We start from the raw sequence: 14,808 nt of genomic DNA, 5'->3' as shown, positions 1-14,808 counted from the left end.
TAAAATTGATGGGAAGATGGATGGAGCCAAATACAGGACCATTCTGGATGGAAACCTGATGGAGTCTGCAAAAGACCTGAGACTGGGACGGAGCTTTGTCTTCCAACAAGACAATGATCCAAAACATAAAGCAAAATCTACAATGGAATGGTTCACAAATAAACATATCCAGGTGTTAGAATGGCCAAGTCAAAGTCCAGACCTGAATCCAATCGAGAATCTGTGGAAAGAACTGAAAGCTGCTGTTCACAAACGCTCTCCATCCAACCTCACTGAGCTCGAGCTGTTTTGCAAGGAGGCATGGGCAAAAATTTCAGTCTCTCGATGTGCAAAACTGATAGAGACATACCCCAAGTGACTTACAGCTGTAATCGCAGCAAAAGGTGGCGCTACAAAGTATTAACTTAAGGGGGCTGAATAATTTTGCATGCCCAATTTTTCAGTTTTTTATTTGTTAAAAAGGTTTGAAATATCCAATAAATTTCGTTCCACTTCATGATTGTGTCCCACTTGTTGTTGATTCTTCACAAAAAATTACAGTTTTATATCTTTATGTTTGAAGCCTGAAATGTGGCAAAAGGTCGCAAAGTTCAAGGGGGCCGAATACTTTCGCAAGGCACTGTATACTCTATTTTTGAACTGAGCTAAATTATCACAGATCTTTAACATTTATATGTTTGTACCCAAACCTGGTCTGGTCTTAGCATCTCCTACTTTGTACAGCATGTTTTTCTGATCTGTAATGCCATCCAATTGACTGGCTCATCTCATTGTCTCATTTGTTAAATAAGTGAGTCCCCTGGCTGAGGGTGAAGATAGAAAATTGTAACGCTCTTCATTAAAGAGAGTGGTTGCTATTTATGTTGCAATGACAATTCTGCCTCTGCACCCATGGGAGTAACCATCCCCAATATCTGCACTCAATAATGGATCCAGGTTTCTATTTATACTTCTCCTCACTCTCTCTTTCTCTCAGCCTTTTTCTCTCAGACTGTCACTTGGCAAGCTCTAGTAATAATTATAGCTGTTGGCCATCATAAAAAGGCTGTTACAGAAATAACCAAAGCCTCAGTAGACAACATAGGCATGTATCTGACAGAGTCTAACTCAAGCCACCGAGTTGTAGCAGGGTATGGGGTACAGACACTGCGCTACAGAAAGTCTAGTAAATGCCATTTTAAATAGAAAGGGACTTTTAAAAAGAGAGTAAAAAAGTCCTAAATCATATAATACTATCTATCTCAGTGATTATTACAACATAATTGATCAAAAATACTCACATTGTTCTCTTATAAGGCACCATTTATAAAGGGTCTGTAAGCAGTTTTGCCTTTATTTTTTTCACCATTTATTAAACGTTGATAGATCATTTACTAATGATTTAGTTATTATCCATTATTGACAAAATGTTGTTGTTTGACTAGCTATCAATGTGTGTGCAAAACTGGAAATAGTGTTAATGTTGAGAACGCAACACAGTAAATATGAAACAGATATAAGAGTTTCTTTTCTAATACTATTTAGTTAATAAAGAATCTATTGGATTATTTGGAGGCTCAGTATAACCATTATGAATCCATTAATTATATTGAGCTCATTTGTTATAAAATTGTTTTATTGTTTTCTATGTTAGGTAATGAACATTTTTAGTACTTGATCGTGTCGAGTACTGGTTGGTTTCTAGGTCCCTGGAGAAATAATGAAACTGCCTTTTGCAGAGGGGTCAGTAAGAAGAGGCTTTTGCCCTGGGGCACCTAAGACTTTAATCTGGCCTGGGGTTTGTCTCCTCTCATGTAGCCTGGTCATCAGCCCTGTGGGAAATAATATGTTCCAGTCTAGTCCAGTCTTTCGGGCGGTAATATACCTATTACTGTATGAAATCGATTAATGACAAGCAGCGTCCTCTGCTGGCACGAATCGTAACTACATGAGTGCTGACTGGCATAGTCGTTTTTTAAATAAAGTTTGTTTTGTTTACAGTTTCACTTAAACATGGCCACCTTAGCAACCGTAGGATACGCTGATACACACGGCTGGGTAGCTATGACAGAGCTGTTTGCGAAATTTACTAAATAACTGGAATGTTATATTAGTCAGTTGACAGTATTTTAATTATCTAAAATGTTAAAAGTTTGCAGGTAAAACAGGAAATGTGGTGTTTCGAACTAGCTAGTGTTCGCTAAGTAGAGACGGGAGCCGCTTGCTAACTTCTTGGTTTTGTATTACATATGCTAGCCACTGACGATGTTCCCTCGTCAATATATTAGTATAATTGTTTTGGAGTGTTTGGTATTTTGTAAGAGGACATGCAACATCTACTAGTTCTTGTCCGAAAATGGATGCCCCATATGATACTCGCCTGCCCGTGATAATGCGGTTCCAAACGAGAGATTTAGAGTTCTATTATCGGACGCGACGTTCGAGAAGTTCAACATATTCCTAAGTTTTTTTCAGCGAATATTTGTGGTTGTTTTATATGCTGCATAATGATCAGTGTTTTTTCTTTGCTTTTGCTAAATTAAACTGAGTATGAAGAGGGAGACTCCGGTGTCCAGCAGCCCTGCAAATCATCCCTGGTCAGCGGTGACAGGCTGGATGACAGGCTGGGCAGACGGAGAGCCACACAGTTTCTCAGGGAAGCCGAGAAGAACAGGAGGCAGTAAGAGTGAAAAAGTGTTATTTCAGATTTAATTCTAAATTTTGAAACACTTAACTATCACTGTACAGACAGAGTGCGTGGACAAAATGAAAGTAATGCCCTGTAATAAATGATTTACCACTATGGATAGATTACCAGATGGGCCCTCTGTATGCGGTGACATATTTCTAGTGTGAAAGAAATGCAGCTTAGTCAAAACACAAAGAACAAAAACAAAGAGACACAAAACATCCATCAAGACATGAAAAAATGGAAAAAAAAATAAACAAAATTACTACAAAGAAATGCAAAATGACTAAAAAAGACTACATCATAAGACAACACACAAAATGACATGCATCAGGGGGCTGAGGGCTTTTAATCTGTCTGTGCTCAAGGGCCCATTGTCTCCTAATCCGTCCATAATTTCCCCAAATAGCAGCCTCAAAATAAAGTAAAACTGACATTTGTATGTGCATGTAATTTCTAGTCCCATGTATGTAGGCCTGACACTAGCAATAATGGATTTGGTACATAATTTGAGACCAGCTAACCCCATGTTATACTTTCAAGTTGAATGTGGTAATAATCTGAAATCACACATTCCTTATTTGTGCAGCATTAATGTAACTTCTCTATAATATAACATTTATCTCTGGACCTTTTGAAGACTTGAAACCTTAATATCAGTGTGTTTTTGCTGATCAGTAATGTAACTTTCTCATTTAATTTTTTTTTCTTCCTCGTTACAGAATTGAAAAGCTGGAGAAAGAGAGGGCGTGGAGTGTTCAGTGCAGAAAGAATGGCTGGACAGATGTATCTGGAGACCTGGAAGAATATGAGAAGGTGCTGGAGGAAAATAGAAATGCTGAGAGTAAGCCTGTATTTGTTTTACAATAGCCTATTATTTCTCCTAGACTTTTTAGGGGACGTCACTGAAGATCACAAGCTACACATTTTAAATCAGAATGTATAAGAAAAAAATCATATTGCTTTTTAATATACCTCATATTTACCTTATAAAAGTGTATCATATGTTAAGATGTAGTCACATGTCAACCCATTATCTTACCTGTGCACCTCACTCGTAGGTTATGTAATTAAGCAGAGATAAATCTTATAACTGTGATAAATAATCTGATTTCTTTCCCCTAACTTTAGAAATTAGTCTTCAAAACCAACTGGTGAAGATTCATAATGGTGTGAGGAAGTTTCAGAGACAGCTTATAGATGTGAAGCCAACTCCTGAGTGTAAGTAGTATCAGGAAATATCAAAGCAACCACATTCAGCAAAGTAGTTTTTTTCTGCCATTGTTTCTTCATTGGTACCTTAAACATTTTTCTACTATTTATTCATCCATCATCTTTGCCATTAACCTGTTTGTAATAATTTTGTATCATCAATATTTTTGCCATTTTGCTGGATCCATAATCCAGATGCTATTACAGTTTAGTGCACTGTTCAGTAAAGCCATAGTCATCTTTAATCATGTGTTTTGCATTTCTGGTTGGGTTTCCAGTGATTGAAAGACTGAAGGAAATAATGTCAGAGGTGGAAATCTCAATCAGCACCATGAGAGAGGAGCAGCGCATATGGTAAGAGAATACACCAACAGAAAATGAAAAAACACAAAGATAAGATGTAATATATTACAATAACTGTACAATAACAGTACAGTAACTCTTCAGGAAATAGCATTTTTGCTTTGTTGAGATCATGTTAAAGAAGTGTTGACTCAGCCCAGGTTGTTTAAAATGTTTCGTCCTCCACCAATTAGCAATAAATAAGCAAAGTACTCTTACATCAGTTAAACAAAAAGGTAAAAGTAAACGCATATGTACAGTGAAGTGGCCAAGTGACTTAATATCAGGAATAATTACCTGCACTGTAATGAAAATGTGAATATTTGTTTTCTGTGTTTTTCTGCTCCTCTCAGCTTTGAGGAACTTCTGAAGGAGGAGAGGACATGCAGACAGGAGATCACTGCTTATGAGAAGAAGCTAGAAAACTGGAACTTTGCTGTCAAATCAGACACTAAACTACCCACTGCTCCTAAGGTCTGTCCCTTTTCTTCACTCTCCTTTCTGCATTTTTCTTTTCCCATTGTTAATGCAATGAAAATAAGATGGAGAGCCAAGTGTAGAATCTTATTATGTGTGATAAATAAATGTTACAAGATATTACAGCTTTGGAGCCCAGAGATTGAAATACAAGACTATTTCTGAAATCATAAGAAAGTGTTAATGCATTCTGAGTTCTCACTCATGTGGCATTTCATTCATAGCATTGTTTTTTCCATAAGACCAGACCCCAGGACAGAGACCTTTCTGCAGAGGTCAGAGCACTGGAGGTTTTCCTGCAGAAAACTGGAGGCTTTTATGGGGGCTGGGACCAGTATGACCACCAAGCCTTTCTCAAAGTAAGACAATAATGTCATTGTGCCTCAATAGCTTCAGCTGTATTTGAAATCCTCTGTTCTTTTGCCAGCTTCCCATTACACACAGTCACAGACTGCCGCTTAAACTAATATTGTTCAGCATTTTGCTTCAAGCAACTTTAGCAGATGCCAAACCAGTGGCTGACTGCTGCAAGGCTTCTGTCTGTCTAATCTGTCTGATTTACAGGTCTGGACAAAGCACAGTGGGCAACCAGACTACAGGAAAGAGGCTAAACTGTACCTGCCTGGTAAAACATTGGAGGAGATAGAGCAGCATGAGGACTGGCATCAGGAACTGCTTCACCTACAGGACAGAAAGAGAAAGGTAGAGAAGTATGATAAAACCTGTATGAGCTCAACAGGAAAGCAACCCTCTTTTGGATAGATATGTTGTCAGCTGTGAGAAAACTGGCATGTGTAAAGGTAACCATACCCTCTGGCCCATGGAAGCCACTAAAATGCTATGTAAAAAACTCTGTTACTTTGGATTTTGAAAAACCAAATTCCCCTTATTAGCCATCACCACAGTTTTGATAGGAGTCTTTGATCACCTGCACAATTGTGTGTGGAGGACACATTTGCTTTTTTCATTTGAGTTAAACTTTAAACTTTACTATTGTTTCCAGTAGTATGCCTTTTATTATATTGTTTGATTTCCATTTTCACTACTTGTCTTCATTCCATATCCAGGCTATTCAGCAGTGGAAAGCCAGGAAAAATCAAGAGCGCCATACCAGGATACAGAGTCAGGAGGAGGCAGAGGAGGCACAAAGGAGGGAGAATGAGGCCAAGAAACAGGCCCAGCAACAACGGTGAGTCAGAAGATGAATATAAAATAGAACAAAAAACAGAAACATGAGGTGGAGCACACATTAGGTGAATCCCAGTTCACCTAATTACATCCATGTTTCCCTCACTTGTACCTTTTCCTTGCAAGTTAGTCCCACCCAGGTAAGACGCAGAGAAAAGATGCAAGGAGAAACTGCGAGGAGAAAGGAACCAAGGAAACATATTTTAACTGATATGAGATGTCCTTTCCTTGAGCCTTCATGTGAAGCGTCCAATCACAAACTCATTTCCAACAAAGGGGCGTTTCAGTCCATAACAGACTTCAATGAAGGATACACTAATGTGTCCTTGGTTATAGCTCCTCCAGGCAGCCTGCTTGCTCCTCGCTCCTCAGAGCAGAAATAAGAGCTTTGGGATGTCCTTCATCATGGTCGACTGGAACGACTTCCTGTTTCTAGTGAGGATTGAGGAGCGAGCAACAATAAAATAATGAAATTGGGATTCACCTATTTGTTCCATGGCTAAAACTGTAAAACACACCCCAAAAACATAAGACCTCACCAGATCTGACAGGCACCCAAATAGTTTGATTGGTCACTTTATGGAAGGGTGAATTTGGGGGCTTTATTTGTTCATTGTTTTTTTTGTGTGTGTGTGTGTGTATTTTATGCTCTTGCTGTAGGACTGAGGAGCAGAGGAAGGAGGCAGCACAGCGATTAGAGGAGTGGAGAGAAGAGAAGAGAAGAAAGGAGGAGCAGGAAGAGGAGCAGAAGTTGGCTGAGGAGATACAAAAAAGGAGGCGGGCAAAGGTGCTTTTTGCATATGTGTGTAAGAAGTCATTTGAGGTAGAGCTTCTTTATTGATATGTTCTTATCTGTGTGTTTTTGAGTATTGTGTAATTTATTTAGCGTGAAAATGAATACACATATAAAACAGAGATTGATGAAAACAGGTGCATGGCTAATGCCTTCAAACCTTTACCAGTCAAAATGGCAACTTTTTATCAGGAAGAGCTTCGTCGTCAGCTGGAAGTGAAGCTGAGCATTGAGGAGCAGCTACAACTGAAGAGAGAGGAGGAGGAGGAACAGGAGAAGAGGAGGCAGGAGGAAGAACAGAGGGAGAGGGATAACAGGAGAAGGGAGGCAGCAAAGAGCATCAAACGCTTCACTGAAAGGGTACGAAGTCTGGGAATCACAAAGACAGAGGAACCAGCTGTTTGTTTTGAACCAGAGTGCTGGGTGGTATCACATTTAAAGGCCAGGATTTTCCACTAGATGTTAAACAGCAAATCTGCATGGGTGCTATTTTGACATCAGTTTATAATGTGAGGTTGCAATATGATGTATTTTAGTGATATGATGTTTTAGCAGGTTTTCAAATGTTGGAAAAAATTACAAAGGCTTGTTTTGGCAGGTAAATAGGGAATCCACTACACTGTGTAACACAGAATGTGTTTTCTTCAGGATATTCACAAGGTGGAGGCAAAGCTTCAGGAGAAACAACTGAGGGAGAAAGAAGAGGAGGAAAGACAGAAGAGAATTTCTGCTAAGTTGAAGGAGAAGGTAAGGACTGTATAGGGTATACATCAGTCACATATCACAAGATCTCTCAAAATGATGAACAAACATTATCTTAAAACATCTCACAAAACCAGAAAATCTTTAAAGCCTTCGATAAGCAGAGTTGTGGATTTAGGAAAATTGTGACATATCCTCATTCAGGTGGATGTTCACATTAGCAGAGACCCCTCCAGACTGACTCGTCCCACTAAGGGATGGGAGGAGCGAATGAAACACATCGGACCTTCAGGAGGAGGGCCTGTGCTACAAATGTTTCACAGGTCTGATTGCCATTTTATTTTTTACAATCGCTAGGTGAGGTTAAGGGATGTTTGGGATAATACTTGATGTTTGGTTACTGAATCAATGAAAATATTTTTAATTTTGCTGTAGAGCTGTTCCCAGTTGGAGACAAGGGCTGTGATGAGTAACAACAGAAGCCAACGGTGCTGTCCTGAAACACATTCACAAATCAAAATGTACACAGTGGGACCTCAATATCAGATTGTGCCTTTATTTGAAACCACAATGTGCTGATGTTTGCCATTTTGTACAATCTATGGAGTAACTTACATTTTAAAAAATGGTTATTTAAAATAAAAGTTTGTAATTATGATTTTGTTTAAATTTCCACTACTTCTCTGTTGGTTAATTTTGCCTTGGTAAAATGTAGTGAATGTTTTTTGGAGGTCAGCGTTATTAGGGGTTCACAGATTTCTAGGAATAAGTATTGGAATATATTGGGCTATTTAAGGAAATGCCAAGAAAATTTCCAAAGTAATATAAAAGTAAGACTGTATAATACAGTATGTACTTAAGACCCTCTCTGTAATATGAGCTTTTATTTTGAAACAACAAACATTCCGGAAAAGGTTCCTCATAGACGCGGATGCAAAGATGGCGGAAGAGGACAGTCAGTTTGAAGAATTTGAGCAAATAGACTTTTTAAGAGATCGGCATATCCGATTCTTCCAGAGAACGCTTCAGGTGTTACCCGAGAGATATGCATCTCTAGAAACAACCAGGTAAGTGTGCCGGAGGATAAAATGATGCTGTAGTTTAAATGTTTATTTGAAGAAATTGGCTAGCGTTAGCGTTAGCTGTGGTTCACCGACCGGTTTGAATGGAAGTTAGTGCTAACGCTAGTTAGCTTAGCGTGCTAGCTTTGATTAGTTATGGTAGTGAAGTTACAGTATGACAGAATGGCTGTAGTAAAACGGGAAACTAACGGCACAGCTGGGCACGACGCCCGGTGAAACTTGTCAGCGTTATTAAGTTGTATTATCATAGAAATAAACCTAATTTAAGATGGAATTTTAAACTGGCTGTTAAGTTTGTGAAGTATTTCATTTAAATATTGTCTCAGCCAACTGAACATAACCAGTAGGTAACGTTGCGTAACATTAGCTAATCGGTTTGTTTTATTTTTCTGTAAAATAAAATAAAAAAAGTTTTTGAATCGGGATTTGTTATCTAGTAACGTTAATCTAATATGGTATTAATTTATGATTCTTGCATCTTATGCTGATTTTTATGTCCATCAGTACTAAACGAGTAAAAATGAATAAGACTGCTATTTGCCTTCTTTTCAGGTTAACTGTTGTGTTTTTTGCTCTGTCTGGTCTGGACGTGCTGGATGCTCTTGATGTGGTTGATAGGAACATCATAATTGAATGGATCTACTCATTACAAGTTCTGCCCACAGAGGATCGTAAGTCTTCTCACTTCTTCACCCCTGACTATAAATAGACCGAGTTTAGACAGTTAATTGGATAGTAGCTTAATCAATTAGTCGATCAACAGTAAATTAATCAGGCAATTTTGATCAAATAATCAGCCATTTTTTTTTAAGTAAAAATACCAAATATTTACTGGTTGAAGCTTTTCAAATGTGGGAATGCAGTGTGTTTCTGTCATGGTAAATTGAATATCTTTGGATCTGGAATGTAATGTACACATTTCCATGGGGTAGGCTAGGGGTGTTTGAATAGACACATCAAGAAAAATGCAAAAATTTCATGACATAATATAGAAGTTATGTGTGGAAGTGACAGAAGGTGAAACAGATACTCAGAACATTTCATGTAAATGTAGGTTATTGAGTGAGAGCAGGATAGCAACTAGAGGACCACTGGGGCTCAGGGCGAGGTTAGGTGGCTGCCATTATGAGAGTTTCTTAAAACATACACTTCAAGAAAGCTTCCTTAAGTGTGAGAACATAAGAGTTCTCAAGCTTTGATGTCACAAATATTTTCATCCATTTTGGATTTTGAACCAGATAATGGCCTTCCTATGTCTTCCTCACCAGACCTGTTCCAACTGTACCTCTGTTCATCTGGGAAAGTTGGGCTCTAAATTACGCTGGCCATACAATAATTATTTAGGCAATGTTCGATTTACCTAAACGCTTGCTTAGTATCTTGTTATAAGGAAAACCCATTCTTGCTATTCTTATCCTGGTTAGTGGGCTGCCATATGGAAAAAAGTGTACATGCTGTCAAAAATGTGTATTCATCTACTCTAAATATTTGATTACTTGTTTTTCTGTCTCTACAAGCAACTCTGTGCCATCTGTTTAGATGCTAATGCTAGTTAATTATTCAAGACATCAACTGAAATCTATTCAGGATAGCTGTGCCTTATCAGCCTGATCTTTGCTGCCATATGTTTGGTGTCTGGCTGGTTTCTTGTTATTAATTGTAAAAATCCAGTTTGGGATGCACTTTCTTAGTGTCATTTTCATACTGATGATACAGTCATCAGTTCTGAGCCTTTTCCCAACTGCTGAAGGATGTGGTGGTGTTGTCCAAATGAGAACAAGTGTGTTGGATGTTAATATATTCACAAGTTAACTCAAGATAGAAATGTGTTGCGTGTCTCAGCCAGACATTGTCTATCCTTGTTTAAATGCGACTTGCACTGAATTTTTAATTGTGCCATGATTGAATCGAATTGTACATACCATATTGTGCATCGAATCATATCGAGGAAAAGTCATATCATCCCATCCCTATTAACAGACTTCTCTGGTTTGACCGAGTGCTAATATGCAAAGTTTTACACTCAAGATAAAAAGAGCTTTTCCATTATGCAATGCACGTACAGTGTACTGTGACCCTCTCACAGTAAAAAACTGATATAATTTGGGACCCTGATGACTGTGTGGTTTGGAGTATGTTGATGTTGTTGTTCCTATCATGGCCAATAGATGACATCAGTGCACTGTATTTATAGCCAGTAGGTTAAGTTATACATCTTTGCAGCACCTTGCTGAAGGGCAGTAAAAATGTAAGACAGTAAAGCATAGTAGTGTTTTTGATTTTTATTAGGTGCCTATTGCTGAGTCTGACCTGCCTTTGTACTGTCCTCCAGAATCTAACCTAAGTCGTTGTGGGTTTCGAGGATCATCTCATATTGGAATTCCTTATAGCACTAAGGTACTGTCCCTGCTTACCCCACACTGTTTTTAGACCTGATCCCAAGTTTGATCAAACAATTATGTCTTGTATGTAAAATGTAAAGCATCACTTTCATTTGCATTAGTCTAAAAATATATTTTGGTTCAAAATATTTGCTGCCATGATCCCTTGTTTTCTCTATTTCTTCTTTTGCATTAATATTTCTGAAAATACTTAGATTTTTTTTTTAAGCTATTCCAATCATTGCACCTGTCAGTTACCCCACATGGGGGGGCTCTGGGACATTTTTAGTTTATTAGCATCATCCTAGCAGCTGTAACATTACCAGTCATCATAATGTTGTGCCAGTGCAGTTTTGTGATTCCACTGCAGTTCTATGAATATTATGTCATTTTGATTCTGTATATTATTCAGGGTCCAGGGGTGCTCCATCCATATGACAGTGGCCATGTAGCCATGACCTACACTGGTCTGTGCTCACTGCTAATACTGGGAGATAACCTAGGTCGGGTTAACAAACAGGCCTGTCTGGCTGGTCTCAGAGCACTGCAGCTGGAGGATGGCAGGTGAGTACACGAACAAATACACATTTGCAGTCTACACAGTAGTCTTAATGTTTACTGACAGTAACACACATTAGGTAACAGTAGTTACTTTGTCCACGTGCACAAACACACAGACAGTGTCTGTAGAGTATCATGTCTGGTAGTTATCACAATTTTCAGCCATAACATAAATATATCTGATTAAACATGTTAGGACTTTCAGCTGACAGGCTTTCTATTGCATTTGTCAAAATATGACTTAAATGCTACAAATCTTGAATATAGTCAGCTAACTAATTTCCACTTGTTTATGATTCTCTCCTGTTTGTCTGACTTTTTGTGTCGGTGTCCTCTTGCTTCCAGTTTCTATGCAGTGCCAGAAGGAAGTGAAAATGACATACGCTTTATCTACTGTGCTGCCAGTATCTGTTACATGCTGGATGACTGGTCAGGCATGGACATCCAAAAGGCCATTGAATATATCCGAGGAAGTTTGGTGAGCTGATTTTAAAATCCTAGAATGAGGTATTAAACTGTGGGAGAAGGTGCGGTTTGTGCTGCACCCCAAATCTACGAATGCAATAAGATCTATAGTCCAGACCAAGAAGACTGCCCCCAATCATACAGTCACTGTTTCTGCACCATTCAAAGCAGTGCCTCTATGCTTGAATGAGGAGAATAGGCACCCCACCTTCAGGAGGTGGCACCCTGCCTAGAAATACTTTATTTAGAGGGATTCAATAGTGCATCACGGTCTTAAACCTGTTCAGCCTCTTCTGACATGTTAGCATTTCTTGATATATGAAGTATTGGAATTGAATGACCTTTTCTTTTTCGCCTACACAGTCGTATGACAACGGCTTTGGTCAGGGAGCTGGGCGAGAGTCACATGGTGAGTGTGATCATTGTGTGATGGTTTGTACTTACAGATATCATAAATGTGATTTTGAAATCCTCATGCACATTAGAGAGGCTATTTTAAGTCACAGTAGTAAGAGCGGAAATAAAACACTTGAATGCCCAGATTTAAAAGTCTAATGTGTGAATAGCGATTTTGTCAGTTGATCATATTAGATCAAAAGGTTTATGGGTGTGTTGGCAGTGTCCTAGTAGAGGGCATGAAAGTGGCTGAAGGGAGTAACTGGTATAAAGGATTAGCCATTAAAATCCATCTCTGAAAATACATTGTCCTCTTTAATCCCTACTCTTTTCAGATTAAACCTTATTATTCTGACACAAATGATGTCTTCCTGCATATACACACTATCACATTTCAAAGCACTACCTGCACTTCCTGTTAACTTTGTGACAGACTGTGAGTGCACAAATTCAATCTGTGTAATTAAAACGGCTTGAAGGGGCAGATCTTGGTAATTTCCCTCACTGAGATAATTTCAAATTCTATAATTACGGGCTTCACAGAGACTCTGCTCTCTTCTGTAAACAAGCCACCTCTGTCTGAGGGCTCATTATACATCAGTAAAGATATACAGTAGATGCCCATTACCCATCCATGCTTGAAGTGTATATGTTTGTTCAGCAGACCTCCCACACTGTGTGCTTTAATTGTACAGTTTTTGTAGAGAACTGAGTTTGAACCATTGTGCAGTTCAACATATGAAACATATGTAATGAGCCTCTTCAATGTGTATGTATTCTGTGTGTTTAGCTTTTATCTCATTGCTTCTTCTGTATTTAAAACATTTTTTCTTTAGGCTGTGTTTTCTGATGGCTGCTTCTTTTGTTATGAAATACAGTTGAGAATCCCCAAATGTTGGTTTCCATGAATAATGTACGATGTACCATTCGCCCATGAGGAAACATTGTTAGCTTCTGGTGTGAATTTTTATCGAATCATAGGAAAAAGGTGCAGAAGGGTGCACATTAGTTCCTTTTAGTCTGTTCTTTTTTTGTTCATTTTTTATATTTATTTTTGTTAAAACTCATATGATTGGGCCAAATCCACAGTTAGACTTTAGTTCAAGGCTTGGATTCCACACAGTTGTTAGATTCAGGTTTATGTTTATGCCCTCTTCCTGTGCCTAGTGACCTAGACATTGTTGATTAGAAGTGGATAGAACACGTGGGCAGCAGATTAACAGCCTTGACCCGCAATCATAACTCCACCTATTTTTTTTCTTTCTCTCCCTTGCACATAAACACAGATAAGCAGCCAGGGATCATGGTAGTGGTAAAGGCATGGTGATAATGGAAACAACTGACATTTGGGTTGTAAAAGCTGATGGATAGCTGCTAACTGTAGCTGTATTGATGCCAATCTATCATCAGTGGATGAACACACTGATGTTTGTAGCCAGCTGTCAAGACACTCCCTAACCTTTTGAAGAAATAACTCTCACCCTGATCTAGTGTCAGAAGGTCTGCCCAAAGCATCATTCACAAATGTTTCTAATGTTGTGCATAAAAGTATAAAAATGCAGCCTCTTTCCTCACTTGCACACATTTCTGTATATTCATATAAAATATATAGTAGTTCCATGCTGTGACAACTTTCAAGGAAAGGTGGAAAGTGAGAGTAGAAAGGGCCCAAGCATGCTTTTACTGCACTGCTCTGTAATCATCCAGTTGTCTGTCATCAGAATGTGGTGTGAACCACTGGAGCCGCTTTTAACTTTTTCTACACTAGATTTGTTAAATGAATTGTCCATATCCACTGTATGTGTGTCATGCAACTGTCTGTGCATCCAGGTGGCTGGACGTACTGCGCCATAGCCTCTCTGTGTCTGATGGGTCGGCTGGAGGAAGCACTGAGTAAGCGGGAGCTCGACAGGATCCGGCGCTGGTGTATCATGAGGCAGCAGAGTGGCTTCCACGGGCGCCCCAACAAACCTGTAGACACATGCTACTCATTTTGGGTTGGAGCTACGCTAGAGGTAAAGACTGGTGTAACAGACACGGGCTACTTCATGCACACACTCTTGCATGCGTTAACATGTTCATTTCATCTATGTATATTACCCCTGATTTTACATTTTAGTGCAGATGCGATACATTGCTCACCTAACGGGGGGACAATAGTCATCTGGTAGAAACAAAACTGCCTTTCGAAGAAGAGTTCATCATTTTGAATCTGCTAAATCGTGGCCAGTAAAAGAAAAAAAGAAGTGTACATTTGCTATATCATAAAGATGCTGATGAACAAATTTGCACAGCCATTTTTTTTGTTTGTTTTTTTTCTTTGGAGGGCGGGGGGCAATCCTGGAAACAGTTCTTTTGTAAGAAAGACTTCAGAGTAGAATGACATTACAATATTTGCATTAATACCTGTATCGGAAGAACGTGGCGCGACTGTGGTTCACTGGGTAGAGTGGTTGTCTCCCAGTCGGAGGGTTGGAGGTTCAAATCACAGTGCCAGCAGTTCCACATGTTGAAGTGTCCTTGGGCAAGACACTGAACCCC

At 39.0% G+C, this 14,808-nt stretch overlaps 2 protein-coding genes across 3 annotated transcripts in view; both read left to right on the top strand.

Moving 5' to 3' along the window:
* Nucleotides 1-1,969: 1,969 nt before the first annotated feature.
* ccdc112 (coiled-coil domain containing 112) lies at nt 1,970-7,966 on the top strand. The gene is made up of 14 exons (XM_020602367.1): nt 1,970-2,037; nt 2,529-2,659; nt 3,391-3,512; nt 3,800-3,889; nt 4,159-4,234; nt 4,576-4,696; nt 4,942-5,058; nt 5,264-5,401; nt 5,767-5,888; nt 6,548-6,674; nt 6,873-7,040; nt 7,329-7,427; nt 7,587-7,705; nt 7,818-7,966. The coding sequence occupies exons 1-14, from the start codon at nt 1,993-1,995 to the stop codon at nt 7,846-7,848; spliced, it is 1,506 nt and encodes a 501-aa protein (XP_020458023.1). The 5' UTR covers nt 1,970-1,992; the 3' UTR covers nt 7,849-7,966.
* Nucleotides 7,967-8,237: 271 nt separating this feature from the next.
* The window catches only part of pggt1b (protein geranylgeranyltransferase type I, beta subunit), an 8,374-nt gene continuing 1,803 nt past the window's right edge, over nt 8,238-14,808 (top strand). For both annotated transcript variants that reach the window (XM_020602368.1, XM_020602370.1), the window contains exons 1-7: nt 8,238-8,449; nt 9,017-9,135; nt 10,797-10,861; nt 11,258-11,409; nt 11,752-11,884; nt 12,235-12,280; nt 14,098-14,282. In XM_020602368.1, the coding sequence (XP_020458024.1) occupies nt 8,322-8,449; nt 9,017-9,135; nt 10,797-10,861; nt 11,258-11,409; nt 11,752-11,884; nt 12,235-12,280; nt 14,098-14,282 (828 nt within the window). In that variant the 5' untranslated portion in view covers nt 8,238-8,321. The remainder of the gene's footprint in view (nt 8,450-9,016; nt 9,136-10,796; nt 10,862-11,257; nt 11,410-11,751; nt 11,885-12,234; nt 12,281-14,097; nt 14,283-14,808) is intronic.

This window comes from Monopterus albus, unplaced genomic scaffold (genome assembly GCF_001952655.1).
Source record: "Monopterus albus unplaced genomic scaffold, M_albus_1.0 scaffold56.1, whole genome shotgun sequence".
In the NCBI taxonomy this organism is placed as follows: domain Eukaryota; kingdom Metazoa; phylum Chordata; class Actinopteri; order Synbranchiformes; family Synbranchidae; genus Monopterus; species Monopterus albus.
This window is presented reverse-complemented; position numbering and strand designations above follow the sequence as displayed.

Coding starts and splice junctions, on each gene's coding strand:
- ccdc112 (XM_020602367.1), top strand. CDS start 1,993: ATGGCCACCTTAGCAACCGTAGGATACGCTGATACACACGGCTGG. Junction 4,697..4,941: donor AACTACCCACTGCTCCTAAG/GTCTGTCCCTTT, acceptor TTTTTCCATAAG/ACCAGACCCCAGGACAGAGA. Junction 7,041..7,328: donor TCAAACGCTTCACTGAAAGG/GTACGAAGTCTG, acceptor TGTTTTCTTCAG/GATATTCACAAGGTGGAGGC.